Source organism: Haliaeetus leucocephalus, unplaced genomic scaffold, assembly GCF_000737465.1.
Source record: "Haliaeetus leucocephalus isolate CR32 unplaced genomic scaffold, Haliaeetus_leucocephalus-4.0 Scaffold362, whole genome shotgun sequence".
Classification (NCBI taxonomy): domain Eukaryota; kingdom Metazoa; phylum Chordata; class Aves; order Accipitriformes; family Accipitridae; genus Haliaeetus; species Haliaeetus leucocephalus.
Window position 1 is genome coordinate 9,308,823 of NW_010972798.1, and position 15,686 is coordinate 9,324,508.

Consider the following 15,686-nt stretch of genomic DNA (forward strand, 5'->3'; position numbering starts at 1 on the left):
CAGTTTTGTTATTGCCCTTCTGCAAGAGGCAAAACCAGGGCTCGGCACACGGTGCTGACTTGTCACTGACTTGTAAGCAGGACCTGGGCTTGAACCCGAGCTCTGCTGTTCCTGGCTGGATCCAGAGGGGATTTAGATTCCGACTCTCAGATTCTGACTCATCCCTCAGCGATGCAAGGGGAGAGGGGAACTTCTTGAGTAAGAGGAGCTCTCTCTCATACCCGTCTCACTGAGTCACTTTCCTGGCAGGAAATATGTTGTCATGCTCACAGCTCCTCTGGCACACGTTCAGCCCAGCTCTTGTGAAGAGGCAGATTGTGTGCGTCTCGGCTCCGGACTTCCTATTTGGGGGTGGAAGGAGACAGCATGATTTGCAGGAGGCGAGTGGAAAGGGGGAGGAAGGAGAGAACAGGCGCTGGCTTTATAGGGGGAAATGTTCAGAAATAAGAGCTGTGCAGAGGATTGACTAGTACCCCAATGAGCCCTTGCCCCTCTGCAGCGCTGGTAAACAAGCAGTTATAATACTGTGAGGAGATAAACAGCTCTTGTATCATTATCTTTTGGACCATGCTGAATTATGGGGCCAGATTCACAATACGCACTTCAGCAAGGTTCATCTCGGTGCAGGGCTCATTGCGGAGGCTGAAGGGCTTTTCTCCTCGGGTTGCCCGAGGGCTGCAGGCATTCACAGTAGGCTGTAGTCTTCAGTAGGGGATGTCTCAGCCTGGCTAACAGGGGTCTGGTGGAAGTGGTGAGCAATGGGGAAACAACAAACGAGAAAGAATATATGGCCCAGGTCCCCTTGGCTAAGCCCTAGGTAGTAGAAGTGCCTGGGGAAGGAGGGACCCAGCAATGCAGACCGCTGCTGCTTGCTGGGAAAATCCCCGCTTTGCGCGTTCTTCTGGACGTGCTGTTCTGCTCTCCACCAACGCAATATCCTCCTCCTGCTGAGGCAGCATTACAACACCCCACGTGCAGTCATCTTGGGCTTTTTCAGAAATGGGAGGTAGGTGCAATTGAATCAGGATTGCCCAGGAAGTGTTAGAGCAACTCTAGAAGCTGAGACTGTCAGCTGGGAGCAGTCAAATGAGCACCCTGGCGTTTGGGTCACACAGGCTTGTGCCAATGGATTTGGCAGAACCCTCTGTGTATTTCTGTGAGGTATTTAGTGCTCTTTAAATATTCCTCCTTTAGCAGAGGTTTTCTGTACAGGATGGTTAGAGCCCTTGTAAAGTGCTGCAAGAACATAAGTGTCAAAGGGCGATACATGGGACACGTGATCGGTTAAAATAGACTTCTTCTGCAAATCCACTGTAGTGTATGCAATTAATTTTCTGCAGGTCCATGGGTGACAGACCCACTTTTCAGTTCAGAGCTCCCTTTTTGTTCCATGGACATCATAAACCACTTTGGGCTGTCAAAACGTCTTTTGTTATTCATGATGGGCTTGGATGGCTGTTTGTACTTGGATGGAGGGGCAGCCGTCTGTGCAGCCCTCTGTTACACTGCGGGGTTTCCTGGGACTGGCACCAAAAGGGAACTGGAGCTCATTTCACCCTTGCAAAGTCATAAATACAGAGCAGTGTGGGAGACCGGACATGCTCTGATAATGTTACGGCATTTGGGCTTGCTTTTTCTTCTTGGAGCGGGGAGCGTAGGTGGGGGGAGCGGAGCAGACGTTATCCGGAGCGAATGCAGAAGGGCTGTGCACAGTCTGCAGCTGCCCCAGTGGTTTCCTAACACCAGGTGAGGCCATGGGGATGGGTAGCTCTCACTAGGCAACCTGGCTCGTGGGATATTTAAGATGTGTAACTTGGTCAGGATTTATCATTTCAGCTGGATCTTTTTCTGTGCTTTGCTATAATAGTCATGTAACGCTGTATTGTTGGGACCAGCTCTCTCTCCAGGCCAGGCTGGCAGGGGGCTGGGGAAGACTGGAGGCAGGGGCAGGAGTCCTGTTGTGGTTTGCTGCCACTTTTCCTGCCTGCTTCTGCAGCCCTTCCCAGGGAAGCAGTGTGATCAGCAACATTGACTGGGGACTGCCCAAGCCAGGGGTACCAGCTCTGCTGAGTCCCGAGCTGTCTGAGCTTACAGAGGGGATGAGGAGCCAGCACTTACTAAATTTCAGCTATAAAACCCCAGCACTGCTTCGGCTATAATGCAGACAGCCTTTCTATCCAGTTCAGCCAGTACGGCTGACAGTCTCCCTGGCAGTGTGTCAGAAAGCTTCAGCATTGTACTTCACCCTAACTCTTACTGGAGAGACAAATCTGCAAACTATTTCCCCCCCCCCCCAAATTTGCCAACAGCACTGTGGCTCTAAACATCTGTTCTTTGGGCTCTGCTGTTTCTGCTGTGTATGGAGGCTGGTGCTGCAATAAAATCATTTGCTGAAAGGGAGCTGCAAGCTGGAAGAGGAAAGAAATGTGATCTGAGTAGTGTAGAGTAAAAGACTTGGAGTCTGAGACTGAATTTCTGCCTGAGTCTGCTACTCACTCATGCCGTATGCGTGGGCAAATCTCTTCTGGTCTTGAGAATATACGTGATCTGCAGTGCCTGGGTTTGAATTCCTTACTCGTGACCTTTGGGATGTTGTTTGCAATGGTACTTGGCGTCTTCTGCTTTCCTTGCCTCAGCTAAGCCATCCTTAAGATGGAAATAAGGCTTAGATCTCTGTGCTTGTGTTGTAGGATGCTTAAAGAACACAGATGTTCTGATATCCAGAGAAGGGTAGCAAAAACCAATGAACCCAGTTTTGGTCTTACGATGATTTCTTTGGCACTACTGAAGTCATATAAATATACCCTGGCTTAAAAGAGATGAAAAACCAGTTAGACAACATAACACTAAGTATGAATACAGAATATTGTTATCTTGTTTCTAAACAAAGCTGGCCAATGTTAGATACTGACTTATTTAGAAGATGTAGCTGTAGTTGTGCTCCTTGTTCTGTTTTTCTCTCTGCTAACCAGGCTGCGCTCTCATTCTCCAAGAGCTCTCAGCTTTTACAGGGTGAGGGCTCGGGAGAGGATCATGGCTAGGAGTATTGTCCTAGGGAGCCAGAAAAGCAGAAGAATATTGCTGCCAGGAGAGGAGGAGCAGCATCATATTGATTACCTAAAGGACCCACCTAGTGTGAACAGGTAACTGCTGTGCATAAATAGTCCTTTGGTGGAAGGAAACGTTGTGTTTGCATAGGAAACTCCTCTGACAGCTCCCTTGGGGGCTATCAGCCAGGCTGTGTGGTAGGATGAGCCCAGGACTGGGGCCAGCTTCTGCCCAGAGTGACACCCCAGCACGGCAGGCAGTGGCTGTAAGGCAGCCAGGAGCCTCTGTCGCGGGAGTTTTATTTCAGGCTTTGCTGTTATTTACTGGATTGTGAGCGAGTCTCTTACGCTCCCCCATACCAGAGGCTCTCAGGCACTGGTTTTGTCCTCTCTGAAGTCGGCTCCAAAGGGCCAGATGTCACCAGTGCTTCTGGATTCAGGTGTTGGCTGGAGCAGTGATGTTCTGACCGCAGCGAGGCAGAATGAGGTCTGGCTCCGGAGGTCAGAGCTGCCACCTGCGCCATCTCTCCAGAATGCCGATCTGCGCCGTGCGTCTCTCTCGCGCTTAGCAGGGAGGCAGAGCAGTTACTTATGGCCAGGAGAAATTTGCAGATTAATAAATTACTGTCTGTAAAACACTTTGAAGATGGAAAGCCCTGAGCAGCTCCTCAGGATTATTACTACATAGCTCTTATTCTACTGACGGGGTTCCAGTGGCCTTATTTTCCTTATGATTTGTGACAGCCCCAGAAGCTGAGAAGCTTATTTTAGTGTGTAAAGTCAAAAGAAAAATAGATTAAACTGCATTATTGTTTTCTAAAGAGACTAAATCCCTCCCCCATCATCTTCTCCTGGGATTTCCTGACTTCCTCCTACTCTTCCAATCTCAGCTTCTTGCTGTCCTAATTTAGGACATGATTTTCTAACTATCCGTACCCATCTGTGAGTTACTGCGGTTGTAGAAGTTTACGGCGCTTGGGGGCATGAAGTTATTCAACACTGAGGGTGTTGAAAGGTGCACAGCCCTGAAGTGAATGGAGGTAAAACCTGCAGAGCAGAGCTGGCCTGGGTGCAGATGTGTAACCGCAGCCGCCAGCCTCCCTCCGCACCAGCCAGAGTTGTGCCCGCTGAGGAGATAAGACCTCACGTCTGCTTCTTGTCAGCTGAGGAAATAGGTTGTGAGGGGTGAGTTTTGTGCAGGCATCAACATGACGTGACCCATCCGTATTGAAGTGCAGAAACGTGTGGAGGAAAGCAGCCCATTTTGGGTGTGTTGCTGATGTGATATTGGAGGGTCGCTTTTGCTCCTTGGTGTGTATCAAATAAATAGGGTGTCAGGGGACATCAGGGACCTGTCTCCTACCCTCTTTATCCATCATGTCCCCCTGCTGCAGCTGCACAGTTTTGTTCTCAGTCTCATATGTTTTATTGCACACAAGTGACTTCTGCCAGGCTCGTAGACTCTTACGGTGCATTTTATCGCCTGCTGCTTTTTCAGTTCCCGCCCTCATCTGAGGACAAGTGCTGCAGCGTTTTTTTAATGCAGACATCCCTGTGGATGTTTATGGTAGGCAGTGCAGAATTGTTGACCATATTTTAAAGCAGGCAACAGAGACCCTGGCTAAGTGCAATAACTAGGCTGCATGGGTTTAACTAAGCAAGCCTGTGGCAGAGCCAAGAGTTGAGCTTGGACCTCGTCAAGTCCCAGTCTGATGTCCCAGGCATACAGAAGAGCCCCTGCCAGCTTGAGCACAGCTCTGTGGTGGTGCTACTCAGGTAAACCTCCTTTTCGTGCTGCCTCTCCTACAGATGATTTTGCAATGGGCCGTTCTGTTTCCTCTCTCTCTCTATCTCTCTTCCTCCCGTGCTGTTCTGCTTTGCTTCATGCAGCAATTTCCTCAATGAAGTGGGATGGAAAGTAGCTATTTGCTCCTTTTCTCCTTCAGGCTTTGAAGCAGTTCATACCCCTACCTTTATCGTTTTGATCTCAATTTTAAAAAAAGCCTCCAGGAAAACATGTCAAGCTTGCTAGAGAAAACTGAATACTTTTTTTTTTTTTTTTTGGCCCAGTTGCTGGAGGTAACCAAAACACTCTGTGCCACATACAGTAAACACAGCTTTACGCACAGATAGAGAGTGAAGGCATAGAGCTCACTGTGGAGGAGTTTTGAAAGACACAAACAACTACCCCTCCCCACGTTACAGGCTGTGCTTGATTAGATAAGGAAACTAGGAGTCAGAAGCTATGGGCTCCATTACAGAATCATCATTTTTTGGATGTCATGCCTTGGCTGCTTCCTCTGAAGTCAACAGAAGTTTAGGCAGTCAGCTTGTTTTTCATGAATTTGGCAGAGGCAGACCATCACAACTGTTTAAACTAGACTTTCAGGATCTAAAGTTAAACAACCACAATGTGTAAGTGCTTTTGAAAATTATGAGCTATTCTGCAACAGAAAGTCCTTTTCCTTCTTCCTTTCTTAGCTGTCCTATCTATTTAAATTATAAAAGCGGTTGGGGAGAGAGAAAGAGACTCTGTCCTCATGCGCAGCATCCAGTGGAGCTGCTTCCATGGGGTGAATCACAGCTCACTGTCAACGCGGGATGAATATGGTGAGACTTGGGAGAAGTATAAAACCGCGTTGCCAGTGCCATTGCAGCAGATCTGCGTGGATGGGGCTGGGCTGCGTGCTGTGCGTCGGAGCCGGTCACAGGGGGGTTTGTGCCAGGACCACTTCCAGTTACTGCCTCTGTTGGAGAGGCTGTGGGAGGAAGGCAACAAGGTTATGACAGGCCCTTTTTGATGTGTTTCCACTGGAAGTCAGATTATAAAATACCTGCAGAGTTCACGAAGCTTCCAGGCTGAGCCTCCACGACAGCGTTGAGCTACAACCAGTTTTTAGGCATTCTCTGACCACTATTGCTGCTGCGGAGATAGTGGGAGCAAATGGTGAGAGCTAGCTGATCTTGGCTAGGGCTAAACCAAGTTCTCTGTCATTCCCACCAACTTCAGTGTGCTTAGGTCTGTGCCTCTTCTCCCAGTTCAGGAAAGATGTTCTCATTTGTTTTGTTCCATGTTACCCTCTCTCCGCCGTGTTGTACGGTCAGATGGGATACAGACTGCATGGGAAACGCTGCCCTGCCACGCTGCCTAATTGCTCAGCTGCTGAGTGAAGCGTGCAGCCAGGGAGCACGGGGTGCTGGTGTGCAGGATGCGTGTGTGAAAGGAAAAAACGCAGACGCAGTGGAAAAGTGGGTGCTCCTGGCGCTGGTGTAAATGGAAAGCGCACCCACGCGCGCGTGGCTGCTGGCCACAGCTGGTACCTCCTGTGCTCACAGCGCAACTCCTCCATTCAGCCTGGCTTCCTCTGCTGCCTCCTCACTGACTGCTGTGAGCTTGAAAGAGGGTGGGGGTAAAATTTTTTTTAAGGTAGTAATGATTAATTCTCACTTAATCGCTTTGCGTGACCAGCTTTTTCTGCCTTATCGATGCTGATTCTTTCATCAAGCTAACCTCTGGCCTGGCTGCGCTCCCCAGGTGGAGGCTGACTCATATCAACTCTGCTTTAAGATAATGCAGCAGGGACGGCCGAAGAAAGTAGGAAGCTGTTGAGATAGTGCAGCCCCATCTGCTGCTGCTGCTGCTGAAAAGGAATAGGGAAGAGGGGTCTGCTGTGTCATTCAACCAGCAGCATTGATGGCTTCGTGTCCTGCTGCTGCCGCACAGTCCCAGTCTGCATGCAAGGCAGGTCCCCTCCCAAAATTAGAGGCGATTAAAAACGGAGCATCGATTTGGCAAATGGCAGGGTAATTTTGTGTCGGCATGATAGATGGCTTCTCATAAGGATGGCTTTTTATTATTTCTTCACAGAAATTTTAACTAGGGAAAGCCTTTGTTTGTAGCCCCAGGGGAGGGAAGGGGTGGAAGTGGTGTGGAGCTGGTAGAGTTTTGGTGGTTGAGAATTTTTTTTCAAATGGAGGTAATTAAAATGACTGCATAAAAATGCCAAACTGTGGACAAAATGGGACGGCATTTCTTGATGTGGCCTTACTCCGTTTTTCTTTCTTGATCCATGGGTTAAGCAGTTTGTCTTTTCTTGAAAAATCCCAATAATTTCACCAATTTCATCTCTGTTTTGACTGTGTGGGTGTTTATAATGGGTGCTGCAGATGCATCTCAGGAGCATTTCAGGTGTGTGTATGCAGAGCTCTGTTCCAAACGGGGTAAATCAGTGTAATAAGAGAAAGGTTGGGAAAGGTTTCCAGAAATTTCTGTTTTCACCTTTATGCAGCTGAGCAACATCATTATTTTTTTTTCTCTCCTTTCATTTTCTACTTTGCATCTGGAGAAGGCACTTCTTCAGCTTTTGCTTGGCTTTTGAGAAGGAGTCTGTTTTGGGATACCTGCTGTTTAAGGGTGTTGTAACACCAGATTCAGAAACAGTACAGATCTGACTATTTCTGTAACAGAAGAGGTTTCTGTCCCTTGTAGCAGTAGTAGATACCCCTATGAACATGAATTGCAACATACAGTCTAAGCAAGGAGGACATTTGGAGTTAACTTTGCCAGTTCACCCAGATCCCAGTGTGCATCAGGGAGGAGCAGTAGCCCAGCAGCCCACCCGTATCTTTATCTCAAGGCACATGAAATCAAGATGGACATCCTTACCCTGACCTTTCTGTCTGCACTTTCTCTTCCAATGCTGGAGGTGGGTGTTTCCTTCCACCACGCAGCCTCCCTCCAGCCTGTGTAATCCTTATCCCTTTTCCTAAGCAGGGCTGTGGAAACAGGACCATTTCTTGCTTTTTTTCTGCGTTGTCTGTCACAGGTATGTATTATGGGTCATAGACTGCCTTGCTGTGTGATTACAGAGCACCCAGCAGAAAAGAGGGGTCAGTTGAGGCATCTGCAGTACACCTCATCAGTAATAAGAAAAAGATGGCTTTTTTTCAAAGTGTTTTGCAGAGGCGTTTCTAGGAGGATGCATTTGTGGGATGGTGGATTTTTAGAGATTTTATTGTATCCCTCAGTTATGTGCATAGTGCTCCATTTGCTGCAGCATGGAAGGGACCATGGAGTTGCATATAGCTCCCCCATCTCTTCAGTGGTTTCTATTTGTTAGTGAACCTCTGAAGTCACAGCATGAATGCTGAGCCCACTCAATTTAATCAGGAGCTGCTCTTAACTCCGACGGCTGTTTTGTGCAGGAAATATTTCAAGAGAGAAGAAACTCACTTCCTAGGCTTAGCCAGTGAAAACAAGTGTGAGTTGCTGCAAATGGGCATAGCACTGTAGAAGTTAGTGCTGTTTCTCACAGTTAGAACTGGGTCCTTGTGTCTTTCTGCAATGCCCCCTCAAATATTGTTACTGGAGTCAGGATATATCAATGTGTGTGTGTGTACATATATTTTTTTATTATTGTTTTTTCATAGTGGGAGCTGCTTCATGCCAGTGAGGTTCAGTGTGAAGTCATGCCATTTTTTTCAGGCTGTGTCCAGTTTAGACTGGCATCCAAGTAGCTGCATGCTGATGTTAGCAGCAAAAAGGCTCTGAATGTCCAATAAAGGTTAAAATAGTGGAAGTGGCACAAAATGTTGCGGGGAGCTGTTGGATGCAAATAAAATTATAGCAATAATAATGTGAGCAATCCCTCTGCTTTACACGCGTGTAGGGAGTGCAGCTGGCTGTCTGGGCTTGACCCAGCCACTGTGGCAAAGGAGGTTGCTGGCACAGGGAGAAGAGCCACATCACACCCGAGGAGGGAGAAGCTCACAAAGGTGTGTGTGTGAGGGATGCCTGCAGTCCCCTCACGTGCCGTGTCAGGCAGAGTCCAGCAATCTCAGGCATAAAACACCCCCAAAAATCAAAATAGCAGTATTACTGTCAGCAAGGCACAGGGAGGGGGGAAGTTGTGCGAAGCACCACAACTTCTGTCCTTGGTGTTTTATGCACGAAGGAGGTCTCACTCCAGCCCATGGTGTTTCTGCCATCTCTGTTGTGAGCGATGGGTCATGGCTTTGGTCCCTGAGCCCTTGGAGCCGTGCCGGGCTGGCTTTGCCCTGGCAGCCAGGAGGAGCCCTTGCCAGGAGGGTGGCAAGTGCAGCCTGTGATCTCAAGCTGCATGGCTGCTCTTGTGGTCTTTGGTGTAGCTGCTCATTAGCAGCATGGCTATGTGCTGTGTTTGGCATTCAGCTCAGAGCACGCAGCACCCCAAGGCAGGACGCATGTGGGGAGCCTTAGGACTAGCTGTTTGGTGTGACAGTGTTCTTGAAGTCAGGCGAATTAGCCAGCTCTGAGACAAAATCTCCAGGTACAGGTCTTATAGTAAAGAACAGTAACAGTCGCCTCTTCCCCAGCCCAGACGACAAGGCCCATGCATTGCTTTTGAGTAATCTAGGAAGAAAAAAAAAAAAAAGTTGTATTTATTTTCAATAACTCATTGAGGTAGAACAGGTAAGTAGTTTTACAATGCTGATTTATGAGCTGTTGCAAAATGCAAGAGCTATTTGTGGTAGCAAATTTCATTGATCTTGACTCCAAGAATTTCAGTACTGTAATGTTTTATGTAGTTTTCTTCCTCTTCAGTCCTGCCATTTGAAGTAATGAGGACAATTTGCCTTTATGCAGTCCCAGAGGAGACAGCAAAGTCAGGTGCCAGGAAGAAAACCTGGGTGTCCTGATTTACAGACACAGGTCTGCTCCTTTCGGAGGGAAAGCTTTTCTTTATAAAAACAAATGGCCCGCAATCTGTGCTTTATCATGCAATTAGCAGGCAATCTCTGGCAGGCTCATTTGTCTCATTTACCACACTATGGAAAGTTGCCCATGCCTAATCCAGTAGCTTGACCCCACCAGCATAAAGCAGCATACTGGTTCCAGTTGGCCTTGACCATGGTGGTGACTGGTGACTATGCACCTTCCCATGGTATAAGGCTTCCAATAGTGTTTTGGTCTTTTAAAATGAGTCTTGGTGATGGCTGTGGTAGCAGCTGTAGTGGATGATGCTGTGCAGTTTTGAAATAAATAGCTACGTGTTTCTTAGATGATGAGCGATGGCACTCTCCAGCCATTTGGATTTGGGGTTCCTACTAGCAAATACTTGTACCCTGGGCAGCTTCCCTGTCTCGTCCTAGCCCAACTCCTTCTCTTCCTCCAGAAGAAGCACTCTGTCATATGGGTGTTTGGCATACCACAGGAGGAGCAGTGCAGTTTGCATTTACATTTGTGTGTAAACCTGCCAGAAGACATTTCTATTCTTACTGGCCCAGATTCCTCCTCACTGTGACTAACCATTGCTGAGCTACAGGAGTTAGCATTGCTGCCTTTAAGCGCTGTGGGCCATCTTCTCAAAGGTTTATCTCTTTGCTTTTTTTAATTAAGTATGAATTTTGGGCCAAGCTACATCCCACTGTCTATTTAAGGAAGATAAAATGCCAGAAATCCTGCTTTGGGCCTGTGAAGTCAGTTCAGAAGAATTGGGCTCAAAGAGCATATTGTATTCTGTTTTTCCTCTCAGTCCGAGATCTTCTAATATCTGCAAACCAGAGAGGCTTTGCAGTGTCATCTCTGGTGTGCCTGTGATATGCTGAGACACTGCTCCCAGGGACTGCTGCAGGCAGCACCCCCCTCTCCTGATGGACTCATTTGGGGCTCTCAAACATCAGGCTGCCCTAGCTGATGCCTCCCAGCACCTACAAGAGATGCGCTGGGAAGGTGCTGTGCCATGCTCTGCCTTGTCCGTGCGCGGAGACAGGAGATGCAGTGACAGCAGCTTCTCTCTGTGTCTCGGCTGGCGCCGGCAGCGCGGGTTGCTCTCAGGTTTGCCAACACCCTGGTACCATGCTTTGCTTGCACAGAGTCCTTTTGTGACTGGGCATCCTGACGGGTAGGAGGAATGGAGTGGAGAGAAACACTCGGAAGAGAAATGGGTTTTGACTGTGCTTTTTGTCCTGAAACTAGTCACTAATGACAAGGATAAATTAAAAAAAAAAAAAAAAAAAAAAAAAAAAAAAAAGAAAAGAAAAAGGGCACTGCACAGCTTTTTCTCATGCTGCCCAGTTTCTATGTCAGCCTGAGTCTGCTGTGAGCCACGCTGAGCCTGTTGAACTGTGCTTGGGGATTGCACCTGGAGGCTGCCTGGGGATCCCCAAGAGAACCTGCTGCCAGTCGCTACATGTCACTTATTAGTGCTTGTACTCTCTGTGTTCTCATAGCGTGCACAGGTGTTGCATGAATGCATCACAGGAAAGACAGTCCTCGCTCCCAGAACCCGCAGTTCAGCTTCTTCTGGCAGGGGCCATGGCCCATAGCTCTAAGGGAGGGTTGATGTTTGTGTAGTTTTTTTTTTGGTTTTTTTTTTCCCCTCTTATTTCAACACCTCTATTTCCATCTTCCCTGTCACTGTGCCTGGATGCACACACACCTCTAGCATTGTTTTCATCCAAATTTTATCTTCCCACACAAGATTTTAGGACTGAATTTTCTTGGAGCTCTCTAGGAAGCCTGGTGTTATGCAGGAATATCCTATCCTACCCTACTGTCCTGATGGGGGATAAATAACTTCGAAGAAATGTAGGAGGTGTACAAATGAAAGTAGAGGTTTGCAGGTTCTCTAGAAACGAACATGGTATTCTTGTTCTGCTTTATAAAAGCCCAGTTTGCTTCCACTGAAAACACTACCTTTTTGCCTCTGATTTTAACGGGGACAGGACCAAGGGCTGTGGGGAACCTGGAAGAGCTGTTTTTCCCCTGCAGACTTGCAGACTAAGGTACCTTGTTCTTCCTGGCTGCAGAACGCTGCGATGACTGGGGTGTGGACACCATGAAGCAGATCCAGATTTATGATGGGGAACCTGCCAAGATCAAATGCCCGCTTTTCGAGACCTTCTTAAAGTACAACTACAGCACAGCCCATTCTGCTGGCTTGACCCTGATCTGGTACAGGATCGGGCAGGACCGGGATCTGGAGGAGCCCATTAATTTTCGTCTCCCAGACAGTCACATCAGTAAGGAGAAAGACACCCTTTGGTTTTGGCCTGCTCTTCTCAATGACACTGGGAATTATACATGCATGCTCAGGTAGGTTGTGCAGTGCAGCTTCTGTATGTCTTCAGTATAATCAAAGGACTCTCATGGAAGTGGGAAAATTATGCTGTTAGCACCAGATCTTTCTGTAGGGAGAAGACCATTTACATAAGCATTAATGGGAAAAGAATGTTACAATTATAAGACCGCTCAGTGCTGAGCCAATTTACATCGTAATAATTCTTGGAGCCTTGCAAACATTAATGAGTGTGCCTCTCCTTGCTGGCTGCAAGTGTCCGTGAAAATATTATTGCTGAGCCCATGGCAAAATCCACAGGCACTCACCATTAAGAAGTGATCTGTATGTCTAAAGTAAAAATAGCTTTAGATGCAGGGGTAATGTTTTGACTACATGCTAATTTGGCAAAGATTCATGAGATTCAGACTTCTAGGAAATTAAAAGTCTCTCTAAGTGTGCTACAAAATGAACATAGCATCTGCTATGCACTGAGCACAAGAGCTCTTTTTGATCTTCCATTGTCTCTTGTTCATCGCGTCTTTGACCCTATTATCTGCTTTACCAGCAGGGGAGTGGATGTTGCTTGTTAGTCATCTTTATAGGCTTTTCTGAGCTAGTGTGGCCATCTCTGATGGTGTTTTCTTTCCCATTTATAAATGAGTCAGCTAAGGCTGTATGTGCCTCATCGGTGCTATGATGCTTGTTATTGCAGATGTGATTCTTATTTCATTCCACTGCTATAGGAGTAAATAAGTTTCAACTAATCACCCCTATCCTCCTCTGTCCTTAGAAATACAACCTACTGCAGCAAAGTTGCATTTCCCTTGGAGGTTGTTCCGAAAGACCAACACTCTTGTGTAAGCCATTCAATAAAACCCATCGAGGAGATGTTCTACTTGGAGCATTACCATGAGAAGATCATATGTCCAGATATTGATGGGTTTTACCCTGCTAGTGTAACACCAACTGTCAAGTGGTACTTGGTAAGAAGGACTTATTTGGGCAGTCTGGGGAATGCAGTGTTGTATCTGAAAAAGCAATGGTTGGCATGAGAATCATGGAGCTATGTTTCAGAGTCTCACCAGTGATGAAGCTGTTAATGAAGCTTTACTAATTTTAAGGGCTTTGTTTCTATTGAATTCAAGGGTAAAACTGCTCTTGGAAGGGAACTGAGAGGTAACACTGAAACTTTTTTGACCAGCATGCACAAGTGCAGAATACTCTAGCAGGGATTTAGGAACCTCAGTTCAGCTGCAGGCAGTGTACCTGACCTGCTATGTAAACCAGTCACTATTCCTGTAAAGGAAACTGATTCATATTCCCTCTTCTGTTAAAAAAACAAACAAACAAACAAACAAAAACCCCAAAAACCAACCACCACCAACAAAAACCCAAACAACAAACAAAACAAACAAAAAACCCCCCAAACTTGCTAATGAAAACAGCATTTTTCCAAAATCCTTTGAGGTCAGGAGATTAAGTTGTGTATCAGGCCTTTGCAAGGACCATTGGTGTCCTGTTTGACACAATTCAGCAAACCTCTTTTCTGAAGATGGAGACATCCCTAGTCCACCCTCCATATTGCTCTGATAATTAGGCTGTCTGCAGCCATCCTCAGGCTCTTGCCTACAGAATTACTGCTCAATTTTATTAAATTTTTACCTCAGTGTTTTTCTTTAGGTGGATGCCTTTAGTCAAGAGAGAATAAGAATTCTCAGGGGATGTGCAGCCAGAGGGTTATGGCACTGAATTATCTAACTGCTTATAAAGCGCTTTTGGATTTCTAGATAGAAGGTTCTGTATGAGTGAATTTAATAATAAAGAAAGTTGGCAACAAATACATCTGCTGATTAAAAAAAAAAAAAAAACCAAAACCAAAAACCCAACCCCAAACAAAAAAACCCACCACCCCCCCAAAAGAAAACGCCCAACTCTAAAACCCTTCAGGAAAAACTTACTTTTGTATCCAAGAGGAGCAGTTTCACTTGAGTAGCTGAAATGCTATGCTTGTACCATTCATTGAAATTCACATCTCAACAATCAATTAGCAGAATGAAACAAAAAGCCCCATGGAAGTAATTTTTCAGGCAGCAAGTCATTCCATGCCTAATAAAAATCATTAAAAATGGTATATGACCCCTGTCTTAAACTGCCCCATTAGGGTGTATCTGATTTGGAAATGTACCATTCAGAAATAATCTCTGAGAAAATGTGCACATCTTTGGGTTTTATGACAATCAAGATGTCATCTGCATAACCCTTTTCTGAAAAGGGATCTCTAGCTTGGTACTTGGCAGAGGTTTCTTGCCTTTCCTGACAGAAAGAGAAGAGCTATTAAGGTTTCTGTACTACAGATTCTCGTTTGCCAGTTGCCAATTTTGGGACCTCATCCTCAGCTGAAGTCAGTCAGGGTAGCTTAATTAGTCCCGAAAGAGTTAGACACGCTGACATCAAGGGGGACATGTCCTTTAGTCTTAGTATCCATTTGTGAATACATCAGCATTTTCTTCCTGTCTCTTTACTTTCACTCTTCACTCTGCTGAGGTGCTCACCTTGATTGCAAGTGTAGTTCTGGATCAGAGATGTCTCTCTTATAAACTTGTCTGTCTTTAAAGTGGGATAAAACTATGAGAGTCATCTGCTTCATCGCCTCATTTTCAAGGTGAACGTACCAGTTTGTATTCCAACATGCTTAAAGTTCATGGTATATAGGTCCAACGTACATCACAATCACAAGTATCATATTCATAGTATAAAAAACAGATCTTTGTAGTAGCATTTAAACCAGTATCTTTACTTTTGAATCCCCAAACTCAAGTGTTTTTCTGCCTAACTCCAGAACTGCAACTTGGTGGATGGCTTCTATGAGCGACACCCCCAAGGGTCCAGGCTTGTCATTGGCATTGTCCGCAGCGCGTACAAAGGGAATTACACTTGTATTGTGACATTCAAGGACCACGGAAGAACCTACAATCTCACCAGAACCATAATGATGAAGGTGGTGGGTAAGAATGACTTTAAAATGCGTAAAATGCAGGTGGATGGCTGCATAAGTGGTGAAAACGGCTGGAAGAGTCTGTCACAGGGTCCGTTTGTGGTTGTGCTCAAACTGCATTACCCAACTGACCTGGTATATTTTTGCTTGCTGGGGTCAGCCTCGTGTGACTGCCCAGGCACTGGAGGTCCTACCCACCACCATGTCAAATGCCCCAAACAACACAGAGGGTGACCAGGCTTAGGCTGGTGAGGTACAGCCCATGAGATGGCCAGGGGTACCCTCTGCTGGCATGTGAATGCATAACCTTGGCATTCTTGCTCATTTTTGTCTCCAGTGCCCTTTGCTTGTCGTTATTTGTGGGATTGTCCCATTATAGCCATTTACCTTGGTCTTCTTGCAATCTCAAAGCCTTGAGACTGTTAATCAGCCAGGCAGGGCTCCAGTTACCCAGCCCAGTGCTTGGACAGGTCATCCCACACACAAGGGCTTAGTCTGCCTGCCAGACAGAGCTTAAAAACCTAGTGAACAGTAGAGCACATGCTGAGTTCCATGGCAACTGCTGCTTTAAGAGCTGAATTAAATACTTGCGACAGGAAATGA

At 46.5% G+C, this 15,686-nt stretch overlaps 1 protein-coding gene across 2 annotated transcripts in view; it reads left to right on the forward strand.

Annotated features, from left to right (window-relative positions):
* Positions 1 to 15,686, forward strand: part of IL1RAP (interleukin 1 receptor accessory protein) — a 49,134-nt gene that overhangs the window by 17,066 nt on the left and 16,382 nt on the right. For both annotated transcript variants that reach the window (XM_010573073.1, XM_010573074.1), the window contains exons 3-5: positions 11,838 to 12,123; positions 12,879 to 13,071; positions 14,928 to 15,093. In XM_010573073.1, coding sequence (XP_010571375.1) covers positions 11,838 to 12,123; positions 12,879 to 13,071; positions 14,928 to 15,093 — 645 coding nt within the window. The remainder of the gene's footprint in view (positions 1 to 11,837; positions 12,124 to 12,878; positions 13,072 to 14,927; positions 15,094 to 15,686) is intronic.